Source organism: Bidens hawaiensis, unplaced genomic scaffold, assembly GCF_021521415.1.
Source record: "Bidens hawaiensis isolate Kalapana, Puna unplaced genomic scaffold, B.hawaiensis_p1.1 tig00008947_1, whole genome shotgun sequence".
In the NCBI taxonomy this organism is placed as follows: Eukaryota; Viridiplantae; Streptophyta; class Magnoliopsida; order Asterales; family Asteraceae; genus Bidens; species Bidens hawaiensis.
Window position 1 is genome coordinate 493,867 of NW_027491651.1, and position 22,243 is coordinate 516,109.

Genomic DNA, 22,243 nt, shown 5'->3' on the forward strand with positions numbered 1-22,243 from the left:
TATGCTCGTACTGAGCCCCGAATTTTAAAGGATTCTTGAAAACGAGTCTAATAGCCCAAAATTTGTAAATAAGGTTAAGAAATCAAAACATACACATGTCAAAGTTTAGTGACAAAAGTATAAAGAAAGCTACTAAAAGTTCGAAGATTTGACTTTATTGCTAACTTGCTTTTTAAATATATATTGTGTTTGTGCTTTTAAAAGTCCAAACTAATGACTTATTTTGTATTTACGTTGTATAGCGAGTATTTGAAAAATATGAGTGAAGATATGAATGAGAAAGTGTAACAGTTTGCATGTAAATATGCCCTTATTATTAGAGTAGCATTTAGCTAATTGAAAAGTAGGTAATTATTTTTAAGTTTAAATTTGACTTGTATCAATTTAAAATAAGTTGAATTCAAAATTGTTTTTTTCTTTGTTTCTTTGTTAGATACTAATCCAAAATATAATGGTCAAAAGTTACAAATCAAGAAAGAGAAAGGGGAAATATACATTAGCATCTCTTAATTTTGAGACATATAGTTTCAACCCATTTTGAATTTTTGTCAAAATTTTCCCTCTTGTTTCAACATATTGTTTCTCTTGGGCCATAACAAGAGAGTAAGCATCCAAAATGGTAAAAAGGTCCCTCCCTCTCAGATATATAATTGTACTTTGTTTTAAAAAGTAATATATTTTTAAAAGACTTATTAAAAACATAAATAACTACGTTATTTCCTCCATGCTATTGAAGATCATATAAAAAATTTACTTACGGTAGTATTAGATTTAATTACACAGAATGTGTATCCTGTAGCTATAATAAAGATATAACAGGAACTCCATAAGTTGCTTGCACATATCTATTAACGTAGATAAATAAAAAACATCAAAATAATTTTATAACAAAAAATATAATGTTAGTAACATTATTAAAATAACTAGCTTTAAAGACACGTGTATTACACGAGATAAGTTAATGTATAAATTACTGACTAACTTAATACAAGTAAAAAGAATGATAATTAAGTCTCTTCATATTATTTAATTTTTAAGACTTATTAAACATTGAATATTTGAAAAAAAAACAAAAATAAAAAAAATGTAATAGTTTTCTTAGATGTCTCAAAAATTGAATGTTAATGTACTCTTTAAACATAAGCTCTTTTATATACATTTTAAATTAAAGAGAATATCTTTTGTGACATGTAATTATTATATTAATACTTTTTTATATTAAGTATGTTTACAATATAATTGATGACATTAATAATTTAATCAATGGAGTTTGACAAATTAATACGGTATGTTGAATATAAAGAAAATAATATACTACAAAAATAATACTAACTCTAACAAAAAAAAACCCTAAAGCTAACACTAATAAGATAAATAATAATAGCAATAATAAAGTAATCATAATTATACCAATAACAGTTAAGTAATCTTACTAATATTAGAAAAAAAAAACAAGAAAACATGGTGGCGTGAGATGAGGCGGCGAAAATACAACGGTGAACGACAAAAACCTATTAAGGAGACTAACGTTTTTTATTTGTGTGAAACATCCGGGGGTGTGAATAGCTCGATCCTTTGAAAGGCGTTTAGGCATCTTGGAGTGATGTCAAACGCGTATGTGGCTAAGAAGAAAGACGTAGGAGGTCATTTTTTGGGTTTTGTCCGGTTTAAAAGGGTTGGAGATGTAAAGAAGTTCTTGAGCGATCTTAATGGAGTAAAGGTCAATGAAGCAATCTTATCACTGACGGTACCAAAGTTTGACAAGTCGCATAAGAAGGTTGAGGCCCAACCTCGTTCCGCGAGGGAAGTACCTATAAGACACCATCAACCGTTCGGGGGTCTCAACATCACAACTCGACTTGGTTAATAAAAGGAACGCCGTATAAAGAGCCAAAGAGGCGGTTGTTAGTAAGGGTGAGGGTGACACATACTCTCATATGAAAGAAATCATTATTGAGTGGTCCGATCTATGGTATCCAGTTCTCTTTAGGCTGAGGCGGGGTTTCCAAATGCGGAATAAAATGTAACATTGCTACAAATTTACTTTTTGGATATAACAAACTCCTTTTAGACCGTATGTTGTGGATGTGGGTTTGACGCCCTCATCCTCCACCCTGAATGAAATTGATTGGGTTGCAGGCTTTGGCGCTCACCTCTATAGTTACTATTTTGACACTCAAAAGGGACTTTATCATGTTTTGAAGACGACTTGAAAGATGGTGTCTCCATTCTCATTTAAAGACCACAACAGTCAACCTTAATATGGTGAGAAATCCATGTACCCTATTTCACTACTTGACACAACATTTTACCAATTTTTTTAAAATAGTTTTTCAAGGCTAGATCCCGCTATTTCATAAATTTTTATAAAGTTTTTGTAAAAATATGACAAGAAAACGCATAAAAATTTAAACCATTTTTATTAATTGCAATATTTTTAAAAGAATAAATATTTACCCCAAAAGTGGAGGCACGAGTGTCCTTTTTGAACCATGCCAGGCCAAAGTAACCGGTATGAATCTAAAAAGGGCCTTAAAGTTCTTTTCAACTTGGCTTTCTTAAAAGAGTACAAGCTTTTATAAATACACGCATATTTATATAATATAGTTTATAATTTATATAAGAAGAAGGAAAATTAGGTAAATAGGTTTAAGACCCTAAACAAGTAAACATGTAGCCACCACCCTCAGTATTTAACTCTAAGTTAATAAACAATGGGTATGAGAGTGTAACATTCAGCCACTCACATGGCCGGCTCCGAGAATTGAAAAAAAAATTTGGGCCGAAGGCGAAAAATATTTTGGGCCTAAAGTAAAAAAATGAGTATTTTGTTGGGTTTAAAGAATTTTAAATATTAAATTGGCTTTCTTAGTTATGATTTGAGTTGTTCAAAAAACTAATGTATAAATATAGTCAAAATGATTTGAGTTGTTTAAAAAACTAATGTATAAATATAGTCAAAAACACGTTTCAGATGAGGCTAGTACTCACAACCTTTTGGTTGGGAGTCATACCCATTTGCCACTAGACCAAGTTAGTTGTTATTTAATTATGTTAAAACATTAAATATAGATATAGTTTTTCATCAAAATACATATAATTAAAAAATAAATCTGGGCTTAGCGGGTAGTCGGGCATATGACCGTAGACTACCCTGCCATGTGCCATGGCCGGCCCTAGCCACTCACACCACTAATGTTGTTTACTTTGACATTGATTGATAGGCCATTTAGGTGTTTACAAATTTGTTTTTTGTTGCCCTGATTATAGGTGCACAAATCGGGTATTATGAAAGCCTGGGTTCGGGTATGGAATCGGGTTCAAGTATGATCGGGTATTAACAATAATTGGGTTGGGTTCGGGTCGGGTTTTGTCTTGAAAAACCATACCTTGTGTACCGGGTTCGGGTAGGGTGTTGAACCGGGTCTTCAATACCCGGGTATTTGAAGACCCTATATACGGGTATTGAAAAAACCCGTTTTATGGGTTTTGAATACCCTATTTTCCTGGTATTAAAAAAAACTCATTTTCTACAGTTTTCTTCTATTAACGGGTCTGCTTTATTTTTATCCTAACTCCATTTTTTTGCATACTAACTTCAAAGTTCATTTAAACATACATAAACAACTAAACAATGATACAAAAAAACATATATTTTATGTGTTTTCAGTTGTTGTTTGGTATATCAAAAGGTGTTGCTCTAAACAAGTATTTATATCATATACGTGATCCAAAAAAGATCCGTTTGAGAACGACTATAGATATGTGGATAGCCACACAAAAACATGTGCACAAACACTAATATCCTAGCATGCAAAAAAATCCGGTTCGGGTAGGCAAAAAACCCGGGTTTCGGGTATAGTTTTAACCGGGTTTCGGGTATACCTAGAACCGGGTTTCGGGTATTATCGGGTTTAGATCGGGTACGAGTTCGGGTTCGGGTTTCAACATTGAAAGTCATGCTCTATTCGTACCCTGCGGGTAGGGTCGGGTTCAGGTATTAAAAACCCGGGTTTTAGAAAAACCGATTCCGGGTTTTTTTCGGGTCCGGTTCCGGGTTCGGGTTTTTTTTCACCTCTAGCCCTGATGAGTGGTGGAAACTTCCCGCTTTGCCTTTGTGAGTGCACGCCACTAGAGACATGGATTTAATCACTTGGCAGAGACGTTCTAAAAAATATCCCATCATTCCGGTTAAACGTGATGATTCCGCCATTGGCTCTTCGGTTGTTAAGGATTAATTTCCTTAGAATGAATTTAGTAATTTTTTAATGGTCCTTTTATTTTCTTTCTTAATTATGTAGTTTTAAGCTCATGAATGAATTTTAATTTTAAAATATAACGTTAGTTTATGTTTTATTTTCTTAATTTGAAATTTGAATGGTGATTAAAAAATGGGATTGCAACAGAATGAGACCACTCCTTTCTTGATAGATGAATTAATTAGAATTTAGATTAGATGGGATAACCATTAACCACTCCCTACACTTTAAACAAACAAACAAATATACGAAAAGTACTTATACAAGTGAAGTTAAAACACCAAGTACATATTTCTAAACACAACGACAATTATAATTACCTAAAATGTCAAATCAACCAAGACCAAACATTACACCCAACATTTAAACTTTCAAGTCACCACCACCTCAGAAGTGCCACCATAATGATTCATAACTCGTATATATCTTTAAACTTTAATTCCATGCTTCAACAGATCTATAATTACCATACGACGTGAAGGTACGTTTTCATTTCCAAACTAAATGCTCTCAAAATCTTTTATTAAAAGTCAAAATTAATAGATTTAAAATATAATTTATAATGAGAAATTCTCAAAATAACCCATTTATGGTGAGAGATTTCAAATTTATTTATTCAAAATCGTTTTTTTCAGATTTGTCCATAATCTAATGCATCGCCGATGATGTGTTGGATAGTCCTGGCGACGAGTTAACTAACACGTAGTCAACAATGCGTTAGACCTCAAAATACATAGTCGACGATGTGTTAGACCTCCAAACAAATAGTCAAAAATGTGTTAGCTATCCAAACACATGGTTATAAAGATGTGTTTAGATTTTTGTTTGTTTTTTTAATATTATATTATCAAACTATTTTTACTTATATTTGGTTTTCTTTTATAACATATAATATATAAAGTTTTATATAACTTCAAATGTAACCGTTGAGACCGTGTTTTTATCTGCATGTTGATATAAATTTTCTTTTAAAACCACGTCGGGTCAAATTTTATTGGCATTTCGATGTTAATTTCACACCACTCGTTTTTGAGTAAGTTTATGTGGGTCCGTAAATTAAAAAAAAACATGTCTCAACCGTACATTCGAAATTATATATAACGTTATATATTATTAAATGTTATAAAAGAAAACCAAATATAAGTAAAACTAGTTATTATGATAATATAGTATTAAAAAAACAAACAAACGGCTAAACACATCTCTAACTATGTATTTGGATAACACGGCTTTTAACTATGTGTTTGAAGGCCTAACAAATCATGTAGAAATAAATAAATAATAATATTCAAATATCAGAAAACAATAATGGGAGAGAGAAAATGAGTTGTTGAGTTGAGCCAGGGGAATCAAAGTGTCTTTATATGATATCATCTCAGTGTGTTTTTGGGTTCTTGTATACAAGAGTGGGCAATGCGCACAGTGGCGCAAATTACTCGTAAAGTACAACATTGGTCGCCATTCTTCCTTTCTTTCCCAACCCTCCGGCTAACCTACGCTTTCATGTCCCCTTCCGTTACATTCCCTTAAACTTAACCCCCACTTCACAATGCTTCAACTCCCACCGCCGTTCATGGCCACCTTGCTAACCTACGCCTTTCTTATTATTACTACTATTCTCTCTTCCAGCCTGCTAACATGCGCCGACCGTGTATCTGAAACTGAAATCGATGCACTTACCGATTTCAAGGTTCAAATTCATGACCCGCTGGGTGCGTTGACCGGGTGGAACCGGTCAACTCCTTCGGCTCCATGCGACTGGCGCGGCGTCGGCTGCTTCGGCGGCCACGTCACCGACCTCCGTCTGCCACGTATGCAGCTACAAGGCGTAGTGTCTACAAGACTCGGTGATCTACGCATGCTGCGTAGGTTAAGCCTCCGGTCAAATAATTTCAACGGGAGTATTCCTTTTACTCTAACAAAATGTGATCTTTTGCAGTATGTGTTTCTTCAGTTTAACTCTTTCTCCGGCGAGATTCCGCCGGAGATTTTAAACATGAAGGATTTATTAATATTCAACGTCGCCGGAAATAACATCTCCGGCGAGTCACCCAAACGGTTTCCGGCAACCCTCCGGTACATCGACTTATCATCAAATTCACTCTCCGGCGAGTTACCCACCAACCTATCCGACTCACCGGACCTTCACGTCGTAAACTTTTCGTACAACCGCTTCACCGGCGTGATTCCGGCGATGTACGGCACCTTACAGAACCTTCAATTCATCTCGCTGGATCACAACAACTTACAAGGAACATTACCTTCAGCATTAGCGAACTGGGTTTCACTTACCCATTTCACCGCCGACGGAAACTCGATCGGCGGCGTGATTCCGGCGGGGTTAGCTTCGTTACCTAACCTTCAAACAATCTCACTCTCTCACAATAATCTCACCGGCGTAATTCCGGCTGCATTGTTTTGTAACTCTTCGGTTAAGAATATTCAGTTGGGGTTTAATACCTTCACGGATATTATTATCCCACCGTCTGGTACTTGTCTCAGTGTGTTACAAGTTTTGGGTGTTGAAAATAATAATATTCACGGTAACTTTCCTTTGTGGCTGACTAATTTACCCACATTAACGGCGTTGGATGTTTCCGGTAACTATTTGTCCGGTAAGATCCCGAACGAGATTGGTAAATTGAAGAGATTGGAAGAGTTGAAACTGGGTAATAATAGTTTGTCTGGTTTGTTTCCTAGTGAAATTAAGGGTTTAAGTGGTTTAAGGGTTTTGAATCTTGAAGGTAATTTGTTTTCCGGTGAGATACCGAAGTTTTTAAGCGAGTTAACCGGGCTTAAGATGTTATATTTGGGTGGTAATAAGTTTAATGGTAGCATTCCTGTAAGTTTTAGTAAGCTTACTCAGCTTGAAACTTTGAGTTTGAGAGATAATACTCTCACCGGAAGGTTTCCGGAAGATTTGTTATCAATGAGTAATCTTACGATACTGGATCTTGAAGGTAACAGGTTTTCGGGTGAGATTCCGGTGAGTATTGGGAATCTGAAAGCGTTATCGGTTTTAAACTTGAGTGGGAACGCGTTTTCGGGTAACATTCCGGGTAGCATTGGGAGTTTGTATAAGTTAACTTCTCTTGATTTAAGTAAACAACTTCTCACCGGAGAGTTGCCGGTCGAGCTATTCGGTTTGCCTAATCTTCAACTGGTTGCTTTGCAAGAGAATTCGTTTTTGGCTGATGTCCCGGAAGGTTTCAGCAGCTTGTTAGGGCTGCGGTACTTGAATCTGTCTTCGAATTTGTTTTCGGGTCACATTCCTGCGACTTTTGGTTTTTTGAAGTCGTTGGTTGTTTTGTCTTTATCGAATAATAATGTCTCCGGCGGCATCCCTCCGGAGATTGGTAATTGCTCTGCTCTTCAGGTTCTTGAGTTGGGTTCGAACAGTTTGAGTTCCGAAATCCCTGATGATGTTTCGTGTCTTTCCCATTTGACCGAACTCGATTTGAGTAATAATAATCTTTTCGGTGACATCCCGTCGCAACTTTCCGGCATTCCGTCACTGAACTCCATTGCTCTAAACTCAAACCATCTTTCCGGAAACATCCCGGATTCGTTATCCCGTCTGTCTAACCTTACTTCACTAGATCTCAGTTCAAATGAGTTGACTGGTGAGATTCCGGAGAATCTTACAGCAGTTTCAAGCTTGATGTATTTTAATGTCTCAGACAATGATCTTGACGGTCCAATTCCGGAGCCGTTGGGTTCACGATTCAACAATGAATCTGTTTACGCGGGTAATACCGGTTTATGTGGAAAGCCATTGAGTCAAAAATGCAAAGGGACAACTAGTGGTAGTAGAAAAAGAATGATTTGGTTGATTATTGTAGCAGCTGCTGGTGCTATGTTCATGTCTATATGTTGTTGCTTCTACACATACAGTCTATTCAGATGGCGAAAACGGATCCAAGAAAAGTCGAAATTAGGCGAAAAGAAGAAAACGAGCCCGCAACGAAGCTCGGGGACTCGAAGCAGCGGTGAAAACGGTGGCCCGAAGCTTGTTATGTTCAATAACAAGATCACTCTAGCTGAAACGCTAGAAGCAACACGACAGTTTGATGAGGAAAACGTTTTGAGCCGAACTCGATTTGGGTTGATCTTTAAAGCGTGTTACAATGACGGAATGGTGTTATCGATTCGAAGGCTTCAAAACGGGTTACTTGAAGAGAACATGTTTAAGAAAGAAGCGGAACTGCTCGGGAAGGTTAGACACCGAAACTTGACCGTTCTTCGTGGGTACTACGCGGGCCCACCTGATCTTCGGTTACTCGTGTATGACTACATGCCGAACGGAAACCTTGCAACATTGCTTCAAGAAGCATCGCACCAAGACGGGCATGTTTTGAACTGGCCCATGAGGCACTTAATCGCCCTCGGTATAGCCCGTGGACTAGCTTTTCTTCATTCAACCTCCATGGTTCACGGTGACGTCAAGCCACAAAATGTCCTGTTCGATGCGGATTTTGAAGCCCACGTGTCTGAATTCGGGCTAACCCCACTCGCCACCACCCGATCACCTGAAGCCAGTTCAAGCTCAGTCGGGACATTAGGCTACGTGTCACCCGAAGCAATATTAACCGGTGAGGTCACAAAGGAATCAGATGTCTACAGCTTCGGGATCGTTTTACTGGAGTTGTTAACGGGCAAGAAGCCGGTGATGTTCACACAAGATGAAGACATTGTGAAATGGGTTAAACGACAGCTGCAAAGAGGTCAAGTTTCCGAGCTTTTGGAACCTGGGCTGCTCGAATTAGACCCGGAATCATCCGAATGGGAGGAGTTTTTGCTAGGTGTTAAAGTCGGGCTGCTTTGCACCGCACCCGACCCCCAGGACCGGCCCATGATGGCCGACATTGTGTTCATGCTCGAAGGGTGTCGGGTGGGGCCGGACATCCCGTCATCAGCGGACCCCACCTCGCAACCGTCCCCGGTGTAGATCCGAATAAGAACCCGCATTGACCTCAAAATAACCCGAGTTTGTTTTGTTTTGTTTGACATTAATTTAAATTTGATTGTAGTAATTGTAGTTTTTTTAAAATATTTCATTTTAGGGGTTTAAGTTTTATTAATTGTGGGTGTGTTTTAGTTTTTAGTTTCGTACATTTGAGTCCGACGTGGACCATATGTATGTTTAAGAAGGTAACATGGTGGTCAGTGAGGGGCCTGACAATAGAGCCGTTAATGAATAATAATCTACAATTCATTTTTTTATAATTATTATGCGCTCTGCCCTACAAAATATTATTAATTTTATAAAAGTTTTATAATATAATATTGAGGATATCATAGCTGTCACTGTGACAAAACTTATTTGGCATTGAATTGCGGTCGAAACAGTCAAATTCTTGGAGTTTAATACTTTAATGCCACAGACTGTCACTGTGGTGGTCTCTCTGACTTTTTGATTGTGACCAACATTGTTCGTAACAATTGCATCATGAATATTAAATTCACAAACTATTTGGCGCCTATTTAGTTTAAGACGTCATTTGGTGCGATTACAATAAAGTGGTAGGTAAACGGGTAACAAGTTGCACCGCAATCTCATTTTGAATAGCAAAGTCAATCCTACTAAAAATGAAGATTTGAGACCTAGGAGATGAAGAGGTTCCGTGTACGACACACTGAACCCTACTAAAAAAATTCACAGCCTCTGGGGCCAGAAAACCAAATGTATCAAAAGCAAATGGGAGAAAGACATGTTGATTCTCTAAACAAGTTTTCTCTTGTTTAACAACTTTGTCTGATTCAGCCTTCAACGCAGCCTCACCCATAACAAACCCACGGTCCCTGAGCGCAACAAGTGGAGACACTCTTGTAAGATCCACACATGCGTGTTTTTCCCATGCCCACCCGAACACAAGAATATCAGCCGGTCGTAAAGTAGACCTCCATTCAAGAGGATCCGTTAGAAAGTTAACAGGGGCTTCCTTTTTAGCAGAAATCTCTGCCCGTTTTAGAAATCACACAGAACATCTCTTACCAAATCATGTATGTATTTAAAGCTAGGCAATTCTTTGTAAGCGCCGCATGGTCTCCAAAAGAATCCAAACATACCTTGCGACAAATTGGGCAAGGCTCATCAGTTGGGAACATAAGAGTCATTAACTAGTACTTAAGGATAGCCCGATACTCCAAACCCGACATATGTTGGCTCAATCCTTCAATAAGGATGGCCGTTAGAAAATCATTTTAAGACCAGAGTAATCATTTAAAAAAAATAATAATATAAGCTTATACTCATGTGATGATGGTAAAAATAGACAACGTTGTTAAGAGTTTAACTAAACAAATAAAACTCATTGATCATAAGCATTCTGCAACCTGCATCCTTTGGTCAAAGAATGATATTTAAGAAATGTAAGTGTAATAATATAATTATTTATGTTGATAATAGTTATATTATTAGTGAGAGTATAACTTAGTTATTAGAAGAATTATAAAACAAGACAAATGAATTATTAAAATGTAGTAGCTGAGCAACGGCTACGCAACAAATGTATAGAAACACATGATAATTTTGTCCGTTGGTGATAATTAGTGTCACAAATGAAATAAACAATTATATAATCTTGGAAACCCAACCAAGTTGATTCAACGGGTCACGGTCTTCTTTCGAAGTTTAAGATCATTATATGTATTTAATACTCATTAAATGCCGAAATACTTAAAAGACATTAGATACAATTCAAGAATTAAATTTAAGGTTTGTATATTTTTTCGTTATAATGTATACCTTTATTAAATCACAACTGGATTGATTCCGAAGAAGACGAGTTTTGTGGCTTGGCAACAAGTGCTTAATAGATTGCATTCCAGTGATTTCAACCGAGCCCTCGACCTGTGGTAGGGAGGAGGAATCGGTTGATCATCTCCTTTTTTTGTGAAGAAACTCAAGCGGTGTGGCTTTTGATCATACCCCGATTTATGTGTTTAGAGTTCGGGATTTTGTGGAGCTTCTGATTTCCCAATGGTGCAAGTTACTCCCGATTTACACGTTTAGAGTTCTGGATTTTGCGGAGCTTCATAGGCACGTGTTGGTTTCTAAGGACAAATCGAGTCTATAATGGAGCCCCGATTCATGTTTAGAGCCTATATGAAGAGATTAAAACACAAAGTTACATTTGGATCAAGCATAGGTTAACTAGGGGGAATTGGTGTAGTTTTCGGTTGTAATTGTTGTTATATGATATTGTATATGGTGGTGAGGCTTAGATTGTATGATTGTGTCTTTACTCTTTGCCTTTGTTTATCATATGATATATCTAGTGGTTCTAGCATCTTGCTAGTATATTAATAAAGTTTTCATTAAAAAAAATTTATACCATAACATGATATTTAAAAAATAAAAGATGGAAGAGGAAGTTAGAGATAGTTGATCTACATACTTATTTATTAAAGATAATTTATTATTAACAATAAATGTATTGAACCGGTACACAAGTGGTTCGTTCACCGGTCACACGGATCGAACTAAGACTAAAAGAATCTGAACTAGACCAAAAGAATCTAATGACAACGTAATTAAATTCAAAGTGTTAGTATTATTACGTTCTTCTGGAACGGCGATGCATATCAAACAGTTAACAGAGTTGAAAACAGAGGTAAAAATATAAGATGTCTACTTTTAAACAACACAACCAACCAAACTAAAAACAATTAAGAGTAGATGAGCACTAGGTAGACCAACATAAAGAGTGTATATTCAACATAAGGCTTCTATTTACCTTATTTTGGTCACACACCATATAGTAGTATTATTATTTTATTATTACTAGTATTGTTTTATTATTACTATTATTATTATTATTATATCATTTAATATATATTGCCACATACATATGTATTACAGAGCTGAGGGTCTCTCTGAAAGCCACCTCTTTATCCCGTTGGATAGAGGTACGGTGTGCCTACATCCCATCCTCCCCAGACCCTACTTATAGTTTTGTTGTTGGTGAGACTTAACTGTGTATGATTGATTGATTTATTGATATATTTGATTTGACCTCTTAATGATCTTCGCGACATGGATGTCTGACTATATTGATGACCAGCCCTCCACACACCACAAACCAGAGAATTAATAAGTGAGGGCCTGAAAGAATACTTCTTTACGGCCTTTAAAGATGAGTAGGAAGAGGTTCGACTTCAGAATTGATCCAAAATCCAGGTCAATGCACCTCATGGAGTAGAGCGGGGAAGACAGACAATTTCGAGAGAAAAAGAAGCAAAGACTTCCATACACATAAATTTGAATTAAACATATACCGAATAATTGATGAGGCACTGAGATGATATTTTTTGTTTTTCTGTTTTCTTCACAATTAGGAATGAAGCTAACTATATATTAAACGGCCGTCAAACTTACTTGTAGCTGTGTTAAGTTAATACGAGTATAAAAAATCTCAGGTACAATGAAGGATTTGGAATGTTTATTTTTGAATTACAATTATCAAAACAAGGAAGATGGACAGGGATGGAAGCCGGAACCTTTAGGTGAATTCATGGTTTCTTCTATGATAAAGTTAACGCTGGTGGACGACAGTGCAACTTCCTTGACGAATAACCTTTCTTGATCTTGTGGGTCCCATCGAAAACAAATAACTCAATATTTGTCATAAAATTCATTACAAAATTCAAAAATAGCATATAAATATAAGATCTTAGTTGTAAGTTTATATAGTTTATGTGAATGTGTCATAAACAGGTTGGTGGGTTGACATTTGACAAGTTTATGAGGACGTCTCATAAACGGGTTGGCAGATCAACAAAGTTCAATTGAACAGGCCATAAACGGGCAGGCCTGCAAATGAACCTGAGCGTTCAGTGAACCGTTCATGAACTGTTTGGCGTGAAGTTCGTTTATTTAGTATAAACGAACAGGCATGAACAAAAACCTTTGTTCATTTAGTTCCTCTAAATTCTTTTATGTTCCTGTATGTTAGTTTGAGTTTGTTTTCTGTTCGTTTAAGCTCGTTAATTTATATGATAGCCTAGTCTAGTTTTGATAACTTTTTAGTCCCAACGCATTGCTGTTTACATTGACTTTTAAATGGTTTTGGCGTTGATATCTTAGTTCATTTATGTTCAGTTACGTCCGTTCGTTTACTTTCATGAACCGTTCGTTTATACTGTTAATGAATGAGCATAAACGAACATGAACACATTCATTTTCTTAAAAAACAGGAAAACCCCGTTCGTTTAACATAACAGAACTTGTCCCTTCGTTCAGTTCATTTACAGGGCTGTAAACGGGTTGGCAGGTCAACAATTTTACTAAACAGGTTTAATGGGCCAACCTGAACATGCACGTTTGTTAAAATGGTCAATTCAGATAATGTTTTATCTGTTACGGGTCAAACGGGTATATAAATTTCTAGAGAAGTAGCTAAAAAATCAATCATTAAACCTCCTAAATCACTTTATTCAAGAAATTGCACAATTGTTGATATAACATAATCATTTTATATAAGTGATAATAATTATAATTCAACTTACAATATCGTTGCAGGTATCTTTATTGCTAGATCCAGACCCAAAATTCCCCGCCAAATTCCATTATTTTGAATCTTACGGTCCGTCTTCACTATTTCATTTGAATCCGGGCCTGCCTCCAATGTTCCATCGGGTAGTTGACTTTTTGAAGGTGTGCGTAACAAAGTCAACCAACTTCTAAACAGTTGCTGTATAGCAAGATTGTTATTCACTTTTGATGAGTCAGCAAAGGTCTCGTTGCAATCGTAGGAAAGTTTGACCGAATTGTCAGTTGACTTTAACCCGTTCGCACGCCTTCCTGACTCATCCTTCTGTATGTTACCTTTACAAGATGAAATGATTTCCTATTTGATAGAGGCACCATTACACTGTATCAACATTAATATAGATTATTATATCATCATTTGGCATATGGATAGTTTGAATTCTGAAAAGGTGCTTACCGTAAACAAGATCTATGGTTTGATAATACAAAATCTGTTTTCCTAACAAAATAACATGAAAATTAAATCCCAATCCAACTAATCCCACATACTTTCTTATTTCCCAGATAATCCAATTCATCCCTCAACCTTTTCACATCATCCCACCTCCCATTTCCAGCATGGAAATTAGAAACCATAACCTTATACGCGCTTCTATCTCGTTGTTTATCGAACACCCAACGAGCTACAACTTCCGCAAGGTTAGAATCATTATGCGCATCACAACAAGACAGAAGTGCACCCCATACGCCCGAATCCACATCATCCCCTAACGAACAAACAATATTATACGCCTCTTCCAACTCCCCCGCCATCCCAATTAGTTTCACAAAGTGTACATAATGCTCGGTTTTAGGTTTGATCCCAAATTCAACATCCATTCTATTAAAAATATCACGACCTTCGTTAACAAAACCACCATGATAGCAAGCGGATAATAAACCACAAAAAGTAGACTCGTCAGGTTTTAAACCTCGTTCAACCACTTCTCTAAACACGTTAAACGCCTCACATGCAAGACCATATAAACCAAGACTTGCTATTACTGAATTATAAGAAACCATGTTTCTCTTAGGCATTTGATCAAACACCTTGAGTGCAAAATCCAAAAAACCACATTTTGCATACATGTCAATTAAAGCAGATGACACCATTGTATCTGAATCTAGGTTATGACGGATGGCATAACCGTGAATTTCAACACCCGGTGCTAGAACCGCCATTTGTGCAATAGCAGCAAGTAAAGTAGCAATTAATATGGAATCTGGCTTTCTAAAACAGTTCATTTTCTTGAAAAAAACTAGTGCTTTATGATACTCTCGGGATTGTGAAAAACCGGATATTAACGCAGACCATGTTACTAAATCGGGATGTGATAAACTATTAAATACTTTATAGGCTGAAATCATACAACTACACCTTGAATACATACTTACAAGCATGCTATTTATATGTGCATTTGAATCAAACCCGTTTTTCAAACAGTAACCGTGAATACCTTGACCGATTTCCAGCAAGTTTGACAGTGTAAAACCTGATAATAATCCTACCACTGTATACCCATCAGGCTGAATTCCAGTTCTTCTCATTACATTAAACAAATGAACCCCTTTTTCCCAATTTCCACAATTTCCATAGCCTGCAAGCAAATAACCAAATTGACCAACTTAATTGACTCGAACATAATGATGGTTAGCGTAAGCTATAACCGATTTGAAAATTTGTGGCTTGGTTACTGTTTCGGTGTGAGGCATAACTGAATTAACCAAACTGTAACTGATTTAACTGAATCGAACAATTAGTGATGGTTCGGTCAAGCCATAACCAATTCACTTAAACTTATGGCTTGTTACGGTTTTGGTATGTGGCGTAACCGATTTAAACGAACCAAACCGGTTACATCCAAAGTTTGTGATATTTTTCAAGTATAACGTTTATAAAGTGTAAATCTCAATGCCAATCTAACTGATACCAACCCATAACCGAACCAAAACCGATTAACCGAAACCCGATCAGTTAACAATCTCCAATAACCAATTTTTCGGTTTTGGTTTAGTTATGGCTCAAAACCAAACCAAACCAAACCAAACCACCCCGTGCAGACTCATTCATACCTGCAATCATCGTGTTATACAACACCAAATCGCAGTCGTTCAAACCATCAAACACCACTCTAGCATCGTCAACGAAACCTAGCTTAGAGTAAGCCGACACAAGTGCACTGCCACAGATAGGGTCCATTCCCAGACCCGAAACAATCACGTGTGCATGGACAAACCTAAGACCTTTAAGATCATGCATGTCCGAACAAGCCCGCAAAATGCAAGCAAATGTGAAACTATCAGGGTTTGTTTCTGAAGCAAGCATTTGTTTAAAGAGTGTAAATGCATCAAGGAAACAATGGGTTTGGGCGTGAGCTCTTATTATTGAGTTCCAGAGGTAGACGGTTCTGTTGGGCATTTCGTCGAACAGGTGGCGTGCAGAGGTGAGATCGTCATTGGATGCGTAGAATTTGATGATTTTGGTTGAGTAAAATGGGTCGTGGAAGATGCAGGTTTTGATTAGTAAAGCGTGGAATGATTTGGTTCTTGTTAGGGTTTGAGTAAGCTTCGAGAGTTCCAACACGAGTGATTTAAAATGAACCAACATCAAATCAACTTAACTCAACTCAAAGCAAATGTATTGTTTTTCATTAATATGTGCTGTTGTAACTTGTAACCAAGCCAGCACACTCATAGTCATAGGCCCAGAGTGGCCGACCCAATTAAAGTGATATCCCAACCATGAGCACATTTTACTGTTAACGGTTAGGTATAAATGTAATATGTATTTGATGGTGGAGAATTTAAAGTGAAATATTTAAATTACAAAGACGATAAATGGGTAAATTCATAAGAAAAGGGCAAATATGTAATTTACAGTTAACAGTTAGGTATATATGTAATAAAGGCTCTTAGTAAGAGGATATATGTAAAAAACCCTATTTTATTTTGGTTGATTTTCATTTAATTTTTTTGTACGTAAGTTTGTTTACATTTATACATACATATTATTCTGCTCGTCAACGTTTGTTTGTCTAAGTTAAACAGAGAATGAGAACCACATCTACTGTTAAACTCAGCACTTCTTTATGGTTCAAGATTTAATTTTAAAAAAAGGGAACAAAATATTACGAACGCAGGTCTTTACATGTTATATAAATTTTTTTTAGCAATTTGGTCCCTTGCCTCTTATACTTAACAACCCAGCTGTAAAGTCTGTACAAATGACTGCCTTGCCTTTTGAAATTCATTCTTTTAGTCTCTAAAGTGTAAGTTTAGAATAGGGGTGTGCACAAAACCGAACCGAAACCAATAAACCAAAAAAACCGAACCGGAAAAACCAAACCGAAATAGAAACCGGTGGTTCGGTTTTGAACTTTAGCAAAAACCGAAATATTGGTTTTGGTTCGGTTTTGTATTTTGTTAAGAACCGAAATAACCATGACATCTTAACCATAATCATTAAAACAAAATCTACCGATGAATATTTGTTTAATTTTAACATATTGTTAATACAAATATATTTGGTTTGCAAGTATGATTAAAACCCAATAATAGGTACTTTCGGTTTTGATTTTGAATTTTAATTTCAAATATGTCTTTTATTCTTTTAATATTTTAGGTCCAAATATTCAATTTTCTATTAATCATTAGTTTAAGGAAAAAAAATGGCATGCTCGATTTCAATATCTTGGGTCAAGTGTTTTTTGCCCAAAAAGTTTTGGTTCGACTAGCAAAACCGAAAAAACCACATTCAAAACCGAATCGAACCCAAAAACCGAAAACCAAAAACCGAAAAAACCGAAACCGAATGTTTTTTAAAAATCATAAACCGAAAGTTTGGTTTTTGGTGCGGTTTTAGTCAAAAACCGTACCGAACCGCACCACGCACACCCCTAGTTTAGAAAATGTTTTCTTTTTGTTTTAGCTTTATTAGTAAACTTTATATGTTTGGTAAGTCCTTAATGAAGTGAATTTTTCATAAAGGTAAACTGACTATTTCCAAAATTTATCAGCAATCGGGGGTTGTGGTAAGTCGGGTGTTGTTTAGATTTAAGAGCCCTAAACACTTTTTAATTTGTTAACAAAATTTCAACGCATTTCTTCTTAAAGCAATCAAATATACTTTATTGTACTGCGTTCATCAAAGCTCTAGCATTAATACCTCAGTTGATAAAAATCCATTCAAGTTTTTTGTGTGTTTAGAATGTACCTAGATGACAAACTCCTTGAAATGGTGTTCATATGCTCTTTGTCTCAATACCTATAGTTCCCACATATTTCACTCTTGAACTCTGAAAAATAATAATTAATTAGCGTGAAAGTTTATTTATTAAAAAAATAAAATTTAATAGGTTATGGTCAGTATATACATTATCCTTACCAGCTTTAGTTGCAAAATATCATCCTTGGTGGTTCAAAAGGGTACGCATTTGCAATTAACAAAGAAAACATTTCCACTTCCACAGATTTAAATTAACAATACTGTAAAGCAGAAATGTTCCGAGCTCGGGCTTGGCTAGAAATTGCATAGCTCATCAATCTTCAGAGTAGAAACTTGGAGCAACTGGCCTCATGATCAAACTATATAACATGATATTCTGATAAAGTAAGGGGATGTCATTAAGCGGCTTGACACAACTCGTTTGTTGTTTTAGTCTTTCCACATTCTTCTTTTGAATGTTCCAATGTGACATCTTAAACCAAATTATTACAAACAAAACTAATAATGAATATAAACAATACTTTAACAGGTTTATAAGAGAAAGATTGAATAATAATTAGTTGTGAAAATGAAGCAATGTATCAAAATATTGCAACTCCACATAACTTGGTAAAGTCTTATGTTCCTTTCAACTCAGTAGTCAAACACTCCAAAACACCTTCATAAAACATTCTAGTCTGAGCCTGGAAATTGTTCTTCCAATTACATTATTTTACACTAATATGTTTTTCAAAATAAAATGACTTAGTATTAACTATATACACTAAAAGTTAACTGAACTAACCTCCATATGTAATAAGAGGCATTTGCTGAAGAGAATCTATACTCTGAAATACACCACATGATTATAAAGTTAAGATTAATTAGTCTTTTTTTGAATGACTATAACTAATTACTACTGAATGCTAACTTATAAAAATCAAAAACACTATAGTATTTCCCTTAATTGCATTACCAAAACAGCTTGTGATGAATAAAACTTAGTTGAGGAGGGACCCTGATTCATTTTATGGTGTTTGATTGCTTTTGTATCTTCACTGTTGAGTATAAGCAGCATAGGTTAAGTTTAAACAGAGTTGCCTTCAGGTTCAACTCATTCTCCCTGTCAAAGATTCACCAAACACCAAAATTAATCAAATGTACAAACTTTAATTTTTAGGAAATTTAAGACTATTGAACAAAACGTTATAGAATAATGCAGACTTACCTTGTAACCAACTGTGGCCTTGGTTGCTACTATTCAAACTGATAATTTTAGATGTAAGCATTTTACCCCTAGTCGGTGAACTACTATTCAAACCAACTGTGGCCATTACCAGCTAATCCAACAACAGTTTTGTTATTCTATAGTTACTAATATCATTTAAATAGAAGATATAATGCTTAGATTAAATAAAAGATTTACTTACAAGTTATAGAATAATATAAACTTACTTTGTAACCACAGTAAACTAGAAGTCGGTTTTGGAAAAGAAGCCAAAGTGACATACAATGAATCATACATCTGCTCTATCGTGCACTCAAATAACTTCTGCTTTACAACAATGCAAGTGAGGCTTCCATACGCATAAGATCAGGTCCTCAACCAATTTCAACTGCAATGAGATTAGATTAAGCATATTCACAAAAGGCCCTTCCAAATCAAAAGAATACTTATTGAAATCGAATACCATATAATGATATGGTTTGATAGAATTGATAGAAACGAATCAATTAGCAAATACGTATTCGAAATTAATGAAATATCTCATAAAAAATTGATACCTTCAATGGTAAAGGCAATCGATTAGTAGATAGAATCATGATAGAAACGAAAGAGATTAATAAGGAAATTTATACCTGATTAGGGTCGAATTTGATCTGGGCTTTGTGGATCTTGAAGAATTTGATAAGGCAAAAGATGCTTGTGAATACGACAGTAAGGTTAGGGTTTGAGAATAGGAGAAAGTGGCAAGGAGGTGTTATGACCCGTATCCAAATTTGGTGAGACCCATATGGGTGAAAACGGGTCAAACGTATGAGAGCACACCATTCAAGAATGAAGCAATCTGGTGGCTCTAGAAGGGGTGAGGAGCGACGTGCGAACGGATTTTATGGTAGACAATTTGAAAAACAATTTTTTGTTTATGGTTTCGGCTTTTTACCCAGTATAAGCATCTTCATATATAAGAAATTTATATTATCTATTACTATATATAATACACTAGTTTAATCCTCCCGTGTTACGGGGATTTATTCAAGTTTTTGTTTTAATCGTTTTGATATTTTATGATAATATATTTTATTTTTTAACGTGGTTTTGTTTTAATTTAATACACATATATTAGTTTGTTATTATATTTTTTAGCGTTTGAGTTTTCTCAATTGAGACGTGTAGGTTTTTTAGATTTATAACGAACAAACATAAACGGACACGAGCATGTTGATTTTTTTAAATGAACAAACATGAACACAGATATTTGTCTAATGAAAAAGGGACGTTGATGTCGTTGACAATGGTGGATAGTATCGGAAGTTAACCGGCGATGGAGATGAACAACAACAGAGAACATGCAAGAGATAGATTAAATTAGGGTTTAATGATGAAAGTGTTTACCAATAAATGAGATCTTATAACCCATTTGAGGGCTATTAAGGTTTGGTAAGACCCATTATTTCACAAATAAATGAGATGTTATAACCCGTTTAAGAGTTATCTGGATTTGGTGAGACCCATGACCCGCAAAATTTATTGTTTGATTATGAAAGAGTTTCATAATTATATGAGATGTTATAACACGTTTAAATACTATCCGGGTTTAGTGAGACCCATACCCACGAATTCGGGTTAATTGCATGAGAAGCCTCCATTTAAAAATCAAGCAATCTGGTGGCTCTAGAGAATGGGAAGAGCAACCTGATAGCGACACGTAGGATTTTATGGTAGGCAATTATATAGATAGTTAGATTTATATATATATATATATATAACTAGAATTTAATTTTAAAATTAGCTTTTGTGCGTAAGTAAAAACTTATAATCAAGTCATATACTTCTGCCTTTAAAAAAAAGTCATACTTCTCTATTAAAAGATCAGACATGTTAATTGAAATCTCTCTTAGGAATTTGGAGGGAAAAAGATAGAGAGCAAGTTTTTAAAAAAAAATCAGAAGCCATGAGTAAAAATAAAACTACGTTTAGATCTCAACTCTCATGCATTCACTAATAGAAAAAATCATATAGCTTAAATAATACACAAACATAATTATAATAAAGGTTTATAGAATATACAATTTCACGAATTCATTTCAAAATATACTTACAACGAGACAAAACACAAAACCTGAAAATACAGTAAACACAAAAAACAAATACGGAATACACAAACAAGAAATTAGATACTAGATTAGATTCAAATATGCAAATTAAAGAAAATGGGCAAAAAGTTGGTTAAACTTGTACATTCAAAGCATCTAGTAGAACAATACGCGAAATAACGTCTTTTATATTAAGATAAAAATTACCTATGTAGTTCAGAACATCAGTCATGAGCACTAGCATGCATATACACATACCCAAAAATAATCATTACTTCGATTTTCTGTTGAGGACCAACGACCCACTTTCAAAACCATTTTACATCGTAAAGATTTTACAAATTTTATGCGTAGTTAAGTATAAACCACTGTTACCAATAAACCACTGTTACCAATTTTATTATTATTTCACTGATTACCAATAAACCACTGTTAAGTATAAAAAATCAATGATGTTACAGCCTTAAAAACTTAAAACTAACTACTCAAACTGGAAACAAATTCTAAACATATTGTAGTACACAGTTAAATCATACAGGAAATCAATTCAAATAAAACATATCACCCCTGGACGTACCGAATAACTTCAAAATTTCACCAGCATCCGGAACGCCTTTGTAGTTAGTCCTACAACTAGCAGCCGGTATCAATTTTATAACTTGGCTACCTACAAACTACAACTAATAGTATCTAAGTTGGCTAGGCGTGAAATGTCCTTTTTCGGGGTATTTCAGTATTTTTAAGTTTTAACATATCACATCCAACAATCTTGTAAAAAGTATAACTTAACAAACAAATATCATTATGGAGTCATGAGACATGTTAGACAGAGTACATGAAGCAACTAGAACTTAAAAGTGTAAAACTATGATTCTACAATTCCAATAATTCATGTTCTTCGATGGACATATAGTAAATGAATAAAACCAA

At 35.3% G+C, this 22,243-nt stretch overlaps 2 protein-coding genes across 2 annotated transcripts; one reads left to right on the forward strand and one right to left on the reverse strand.

The window, feature by feature from the left end:
- Positions 1–5,579: 5,579 nt before the first annotated feature.
- LOC143530513 (uncharacterized) lies at positions 5,580–9,282 on the forward strand. Its single transcript, XM_077026032.1, has one exon. The coding sequence runs from the start codon at positions 5,809–5,811 to the stop codon at positions 9,205–9,207; it is 3,399 nt and encodes a 1,132-aa protein (XP_076882147.1). The 5' UTR covers positions 5,580–5,808; the 3' UTR covers positions 9,208–9,282.
- Positions 9,283–14,271: 4,989 nt separating this feature from the next.
- LOC143530495 (putative pentatricopeptide repeat-containing protein At1g64310) lies at positions 14,272–16,406 on the reverse strand. The gene is made up of 2 exons (XM_077026019.1): positions 15,865–16,406; positions 14,272–15,389 (listed from the first exon to the last, which is right to left on the reverse strand). Exons 1-2 carry the CDS (start codon positions 16,397–16,399, stop codon positions 14,272–14,274), a joined length of 1,653 nt encoding a protein of 550 aa, XP_076882134.1. The 5' UTR covers positions 16,400–16,406.
- Positions 16,407–22,243: the final 5,837 nt, after the last annotated feature.

What these genes read in the sequence shown, in the direction of transcription:
- LOC143530513 (XM_077026032.1), top strand. Translation starts at nt 5,809, where the DNA reads ATGCTTCAACTCCCACCGCCGTTCATGGCCACCTTGCTAACCTACGCC.
- LOC143530495 (XM_077026019.1), bottom strand. Translation starts at nt 16,399, where the DNA reads ATGTTGGTTCATTTTAAATCACTCGTGTTGGAACTCTCGAAGCTTACT. An exon ending in GTATAACACGATGATTGCAG is followed by an intron (nt 15,390 to 15,864) that starts GTATGAATGAGT and finishes ATTTGCTTGCAG; the next exon opens with GCTATGGAAATTGTGGAAAT.